The following is a 7679-nucleotide window of genomic DNA, read 5'->3' on the forward strand; positions in this document are numbered from 1 at the left end:
ATAAAGACACAATAAGCAAGTGAGATTCTTAAAAATGTAGAGTTTAATATATATTTATATTTATTTCTGACATTCTGATAAGGATTGCAGGTAGGCTTCACAGTACACACTGTGTTCCACTTCTTATGCCAAGCAGAGGACGGAGGGGTGGGCATGGTGGGCTCAACAAGCAGCAGATTTTGTTTTACACATTAGCTGTGAAAAGCAGAAGGAGGCTGTACATCCACAGGCAACCTCCACTCCTCCTCTATATTGCTCAAAATCCCACAAAGGACCATTTGTCGTGACCCACTTTTTCTTGAACCCTTCTGAGCACGTCTTTATTAACCCCTCTTACAATCCCTAAAAAGACAGTGAAAACATGGATTATTAAAATACCCATCTAAGTGCATGCATGACACTTTTTTTTTTTTTTAGTTATTTTCTGATTCAAACCCTGGACACAAAATGTAAACAAATCGGGCTTAAATTTAGACCAACATACGCAGTGATAAGGTGAGCTCAGAAATAGGCCTAAGGTCATTAAAAAGCTTGATAAAACTATGTATCATCTGGTGCTAAAAATCAATATGCATCTTAAAACCCTTATAGTTTGTTATAGCTAAACTTAGATGACAAAAATTATAACTCACATTTTCAGGGAGGGGAGTGATGATTTTTTTCGTTTGTTTTCTTTCAGCAGCATTGTAACCCCATGTAAAATAAACATGAATGCATGCTAAGAAGTTGCTGCAAGTTCCAGTTATAATGCGCAAAAGCATTAGAGTGATACTGCCATGTCCTGGTCATACAACATGCCAACAGGCTGAAACTAACCTCATTCAAATACTAACTCCCATTTGTCCTGCTAGTTATTACAGAATGACATAACCTGCCATCAAAAATCTGTGTCAGTCACATTCAGAGACATCCTTGTACAACTGTATTGATGGTGCACACAAAATCAAACCTCTAGCACATGTTATTTATGACTATAGCTCCAAAAAAACAACCAGAGTGAGGGCACTTGCAATTGTAGTTATATAATTACCACAACTATCGATATAATCAACATCACCAAAGTCTTCATGAAGATTGAGCACACACACTGAGGCATACCATAGATCACTTCTGCAGAAAGATTAATCTAGAACTCTTTTTGATTCACACATTAAACAAACCTTCAAAAAAATGCTTTGCAGTGAAATCAATGGCTTTTCTTCTTTTGTAAGATTGGAAAATGTGGCTGAGGCCACGTTGTTTTGACTCAGGTGGATCAGAGAACACTGTAATCGCACTTTAATAGATAACATTACTGTACAATGAACGGAAAGGTGAAACTGCGGTGAATCTGAAAAATCTCTAATTGTCAGGGAGCAAAAAACAAAGGGCAGTCGTCTTCAAATTCAGAACTTAAAATTAAACTAGACTAAACTAAACTTTCCAACTAAACAAATAAGTTTAATGGCTTAGAATTGTTCAAGATGGGGTAAACTATTTAGATTATTGCCCGCCGCCGAAAGCAAAATATGATGTTTTTGCCCATGTTTGTGTCTGCACCGTTAGCAACAATTAATCCCAGAATAAATATTAATAAAGCTTTAAGAAAGTAATTATTTGGTAGTCATCTACAACTCCTAAACTGTTGAAGTCAATCCAATTCAAGCTGACCACAACAACCAACTGACCTTAAAAAAACACAAAAACTGCCATAACTCTGCCAGTTTTACAGATATTGAGCTGAAATTTGGTGTGATCATAGCTGAGCACGATCCTCAAACATACATTGAGCTCAACGCATTGTGCAATATATTTTCTTCAAACCTTGGCTTTTAACTGTTGGAGTCAACCCTGCTTGTCTGTTGACAAAACATCTCATAAACCACTGGGTGATTTTTAACAAAACTCTTAAAAAAGTAATTATAGGCAGTACAACTACAAATGATTGGGTTTAGGAGTCAGTTCAGTTGAAGATGGCCACCACAGCAAAGAAATCTTAGCAAACACAAAAAAGGGCTTTAACTCAGTCAATTGTACAGACACGGAGCTAAAATTTTGTATTGGTAGCGGAGAGTCTTTCACAACATAATCCAAGCTCCAACAGATCATGAAAGGTCATGTGAGATATGGCGTATACTTTTATTTTGAAAGTTTGACCAAAATGGCTACAACTTTGTCATTTCTCAACCTAAGGTGATCTTCGTCTAAAACTCTGGCATAAAAGGCGGCGGGTGATATATGCATTACTCCAAGGAATGCTAGGCGTTTCATTTAAACTTGGGTCACTTAAGAAAGATTTTTTAAAAGAAAAAATCTTTTGTAATTATTGTGCAAGTCACTGGAGTTCGAACTGGACTGAAGTCAAATCTTAAGCGACAGCATTAAAAAAAAAAGTTCGACTGATTTCTGGCAGAAACAACATTCTGCACGTCTGCTGCAGCATCGTAGTTACCTGCTGTTAATGTGAAATATGATGAACCTACAGTACACCTGTTCATCATGTGCAGGGACAAAAATAACATCTTTTTTTTTAATCAACACATTTTCTACACAATAAATATCAGCACATATATTATCGTCATTATATGTTCAAGATATGCATTTTACATATACTTTTCCTCTCGCTTTTTATACACATCAGTTTATGTACAGTCTTTGTATTTACACTCGGGGGTCAAAGGTCAATGAACCTGAAGCACTTGAAACAAAGAGAGATAAATCCCACGAACGTAAAGGCAGTGTCGTCGTCCATCCATTATCATCAAGCTGCAAAAGGCCGAACACGCGTGGGGTCTGAAGAAGAGCACTAACACTCGCACAAAGTAAAGCACTGCCACTCTGAGGCCCTCCATCTGAAGCTGGCCCATCACATTGGCCTCTCATGCAACAACATCGTGGGTCTTTCTTCCAAATAACAGTTACAAAAGCTAGAATTACAATAACATTCTTCTCATTATGTGCTGGTACAGTAGAAAGTGAGCCAAAGTGAGTTTATCTACAACTGTAGACGTCTGGCAAACAGTTCGTGATCAAAAACGGAGACGTAAGGTTGTGGAGAGCGAGGTTATAAAAATAAAACTGAGTGAAGTGTTTCATCCTGCATGCAAAGCCTGTTTTTAAAGGGCCTGGCATGTATTTGTTTTCAATGTGTGCAAAGTTGAATACCCTGTGAGCAATACAAACCAAACTATATGCTCTCACTCTGTCTCTGCTTCAACCTGAGGACGAATTTCCCTAAGCCAAACTTGTACAAGGTGTGAATATCATATTGCAATTTGACTGCATGTTATAAGGCCAAAAAAATAAATAAATACAAAACAACTAAATTTAAGTCACTGTGTTAAAAAGCAAAAACATTGACAATGCAAAGTAAAAAAAAAAAAAAAAACGAAAAATAAATCAGTGAAAAAAAAACAAATCTCTTGATGTAATACTTATCTATTTTCCAGTCTTTCCTCTTAAAGGCAACAGTTCATCCACTATGGCATTTTGGTGTTTGTTTTTCAGATTTTTTTGTTGACACATTGATGTAATAGCGAGCAGCTGTGAAAGATGAGTTTCTCTGCAGCTTGAAGCAGATGTGAGAGAGAGTTCGTGTCCTGGTTTCAGGTGGGCATTGGTGAGGCCAGTCGCTGTTTCCACCAGGCCTCGATGGCAACAGTTAAAAGCATCTAGAGCCATAGGGTTGCTGGTACATGATGCCTCGGGGTCATAGGTCATAGAATGGTGCTCTGGGGCTCCTCCTCAGGCCCAGCGTCCCCCTCTGGAGAGTCTGTCACTGCCATGGACCTCCTGCAGGGGGCACCGCTGAACTCATCGATGAGGCTGTCCAGATTGACATTGATGGAGGGGATTTCATAATTGAAGATATCTAATGGTGAGCATGATGGCAAAGGTGAAAATGGTGAGCAGAACAGTGGAAAAGGTATCAATGAGCAACAGGAAGAGGAAAAAGGGGGTGAGGGGGTACATGATGATGATGATAATGAGGTGTAAAAATGAAAGAGAGCAGAAGTAATGTTAGTTGTTTTTTTGGCTTGGCTCGTGATGAGGGGCATATGAACCTGAATAAAGTAGATTACATGTGCTTCACATTCTACACAGGGATGTTTTCAGTTTGATATTAGCCACAGATTAGAGTCTTTTGACTTTTTTGTGGAACAGCGACACACATTTTGTCAGATAAAACACAACAACAGGTCAAACGACTGCACGATGACACATTGCACGGCTGCAACAATGGCCAGATAAACCAACACAGAGGCAACAGGATGTGTGTGTGTGTGGAACTCCGTGGAGAAAAATGGCACCAAGACACCAAGTGGCTTAAAGTAACAATGGAAATCTCATGAGGGCTGCTTATACTGTAGGTATTTGCAGAATCTTTAGCGTTGCACCGTTTACTGGAAGCCACAGGTCCAAACAGACTGATGACTACTCCTGTGTAGGAATGAGATGGAGCGTGGGAGAAGAGGAAGCAGAGGTCACAAAAAGCGAAAGGAAGCTTTACCTGTGGACCCCTGAGAAAAGGGGGTTAGAGGGGGAGGTGTCTGCCAGCATGAGGCCGGGCACAGGGAATAAACTGAACGAGGAGGAGAGTTTAAGATGGACCTTTGTAAGCGATGGTTACTGCAATGTGAGCGCAATGCAGTGCACCCTGGGAAATCCATAAGCCATGCATTATTGGTTGAACTACACGTTGTGAAGGAATAATGATTTTCAGCTGATACAACATAAAAAAAAACCATTCTGATTAAGAGCCACAGGTGGCTGTATTTAACGCAGGCTGCAGGAGACCCCAGAGGCATCCACAATACGAGGCCAGGCAGTGAGATGGAGTGCATGGGGCGGGGGGCGGTCTGGCTTACCCTAAAAGTCCCCCTCACACTTAGCCCACACTGAATCCCTGGCCTCACACAGCTGCAAAGTACACAATAGTAGCAGGGGAGGACAAGAGAGTGATAAATATAACAAAGTAAAAATAATGACTGGAATATATATATATAAATATATATATTAACAGAACACCTCATCATCAGAACATCATACTGCAGATAAAATGTGGGAGGGGGGTGTTTCTGGTTATGTTTCCACACCTGCTCAAAGTAAGCCTCTGACCTACCTCTGCCACATGGGGGGTCTGGGTAACACAGATAAACAGAGAGCACATGATGAATCTAATGGCGACTTCCATACAAGCAGAACGAGCTATGCTTGTCTGATGTTTCCACACGTTACCCAGAAACATCATCACAGAACACAAGCGGTGAATACATCTGCTCACTACACAAAAGTGCTCAAATTTAATTTTTGCATCTGTTTCTAAAAGGCAGCTTTTTTTCATTCATTTAGTTGAGATCAGTCAATTAAAGGGAACAGGTGTCCTCTGTGTCTACAGTCCTACAGGGTCCTACACTCGTCCACCGTCTCCGTTGGACAGAGCCACAGCGAGTCTGAGAGAAGGCCGCTGCAGTGGTGGTGGTGGGGGTGATGTTGCCGTGGGCTTGTGTTTACCTGTAGACATGCTCTCTCCGGGAGACAGTCCATCCAGGAGGCCCTGCTCCAGAGGCTGGGGGACCGGGGGCACAGCTGGGATCCCCAGGGGCACTGTGGGTGGCTGAGGAGGGGGCAGGCTGGGTCTCTGCCTCGGCTTGGGAGCGGGCCGCGACTTGGTGAGCGTTCCGGTCAGGGAGGGCGGGGACGACAGGGAGTGGGGTGCTCCGAGCGGAGTCTGCCCAGGGGACGATGGTGGTACCTGCCCTGGAGGACAGGTCAGTCCATATGGGGATGGGGTGCTGGGAGGGGTCGGGGAAAGGCTGACCGGTGAGGGCTGACCGGTCGACTGGTCAGACATCCCTCCTGACTGGCCATAAGGGACTTTTGGAGGGACAGGGGCCAACTTCTTAGAACCTACAAACACACATAACAGTTACAGTATATCACTGTCCCCTCTGAAAAAAAAATGTCAAAACAAGTCATTTAAGACTCATGAAAGACAGTTAAAGGTGAAAAAAGAAGATAAAAGTACTGACCTTTGCGCAGAGTGTGTGGACTCTGCTCTGTGGAGTGGGGGGACTGGCTGCTGCTCTGAGGGCTGCTGCTGGGGGGCACTGTTGGACTTGCCACCTGGATGGCTTTGTGTCCAGTTATAGGGGAAAGCTCTTTGCTCTTCAGGGAACTGAAAAACAGCAGACATTATCATATGGACCAGAACAGAAACAGCAAATTATTGAACACTGAAGGCCTGGATTGTTTGTCGGTTCTACAACACGTCCCTCACGTTACGTCAGTACTACAACAGTCACTGCCACCATCATCACCATCCCTAGTGATTCTCACACTGTTATAAAACACATTCTTACCTACATTAAAACATTTTCTGAAATCAAAAACACAATTGAGAGCACCAGAATATCAAGTCCATCAAGGTAAATATCGATAGATGTTTATGCACTAAAAATAAAACACAAAAATAGTTATAAGTTACATAAATAAATAAAAAAATCTACATATTTGCCCTATATTGGACATGGCAGATCAGCCCCAAGTTTTTTTTTTCTTTTAGCAATTTTAGACATTTTAGACATTAACAGCACATTAAAAACTCAAATGATTTTACTGTCAGAACTGACGTCAGATGAGGTTCATGTTTTTTTTTGTCTCAACCCAAATAAGAGTCAGATAAAATAAAAATGGATGTCAAATACTGCACAGAACTAGAATTTAGTAGTGAAACTGAGGATGAAAACACAAACACACACACAAACAGAAAAAAACATATACATTGTGAGAAAAGTTCTTCATAAATAGATTTCATTCTTTGTTGACGTGTTAAAGGAACAGAATGGAAACCTAATAATAAGATTTTGCATTTTTCAAACTCCCTTGGTGCTTTAGAGATATGAACAAAACCTGCAATAATAACAAATATCAGTAAAACTGATAAAATAATGACTATGACATCATATGGGAATTTAAATCATATATATTTCCTATATTTCTACCTCAAAGACATAGATTTGCATTGAAACTATAACTATTTCAATTAATTTGTTAACAATACGACAGCAAAAAAAAAAGCACTTCAAACTTCAGAATAAAAAAAAATCACATGATATTTGAAAGTCATTTGATGCATTTCCTGTGTTTTTTGTCCTTTACACAACAATGTCAAGCTGAGTAAGCCACGTATATCGTTGGTTTCTATGGCAACCAGCATCACAGGCATCCCCAGACAACCTGACTGTTACAAAATCTTAGATTTGACACTGAAAAAAGGAGGAAAATGAAGCAAAAACGCAGATATGAGCCAGCGAACTATAGAGGAGAAATGCAGCTGCCACTCTGTGATGCATCCATAGTGGCCGTAGGTGTGTTGTATTTACCTAGTCAGCCTGGGGGGTCCTCTCTCTCGGGCACATGGACAGGCAGCCCACGGTGGGGGCGGGGGAACAGACGAGGGGAGGCTAGGGGGGTTGCCAAGGGCCTGGTCGTGGCGGGTCAGTACCAAAGGGGTTTTAACATAAAGCGGAGAGGCATTTGTGTCAGGCGGGGGGGCGTGCGACATGTCACCCGGCGGGCTGTGCTTGGGGAAGTGCAGACAGCTAGGTTTGGGGTTCGAATTGATGTCAAGGGACGAAGAGGAGGAGGAGGAAGAGGAAGACGGAGGTGGGGCAGGGGGGGTGAAGCCAGACCAGCGC

General features: G+C 41.7%; 1 protein-coding gene across 4 annotated transcripts in view; it reads right to left on the minus strand.

Moving 5' to 3' along the window:
- Positions 1–401: 401 nt before the first annotated feature.
- si:ch211-114m9.1 (rho GTPase-activating protein 44) overlaps positions 402–7679 on the minus strand; it is a 28071-nt gene continuing 20793 nt past the window's right edge. For 2 of the 4 annotated variants that reach the window (XM_017425410.3, XM_017425409.3), the window contains 3 exons: positions 6012–6157; positions 5494–5889; positions 402–3850 (listed from right to left, as the gene is read on the minus strand). In XM_017425410.3, the coding sequence (XP_017280899.1) occupies positions 3696–3850; positions 5494–5889; positions 6012–6157 (697 nt within the window). In that variant the 3' untranslated portion in view covers positions 402–3695. Of the gene's footprint in view, positions 3851–4847; positions 4900–5493; positions 5890–6011; positions 6158–7364 lie in introns of all 4 variants that reach the window. The other 2 variants (XM_037978828.1, XM_017425411.3) reach the window with 2 other exon arrangements.

Source organism: Kryptolebias marmoratus, linkage group LG12 (assembly GCF_001649575.2).
Source record: "Kryptolebias marmoratus isolate JLee-2015 linkage group LG12, ASM164957v2, whole genome shotgun sequence".
Classification (NCBI taxonomy): Eukaryota; Metazoa; Chordata; class Actinopteri; order Cyprinodontiformes; family Rivulidae; genus Kryptolebias; species Kryptolebias marmoratus.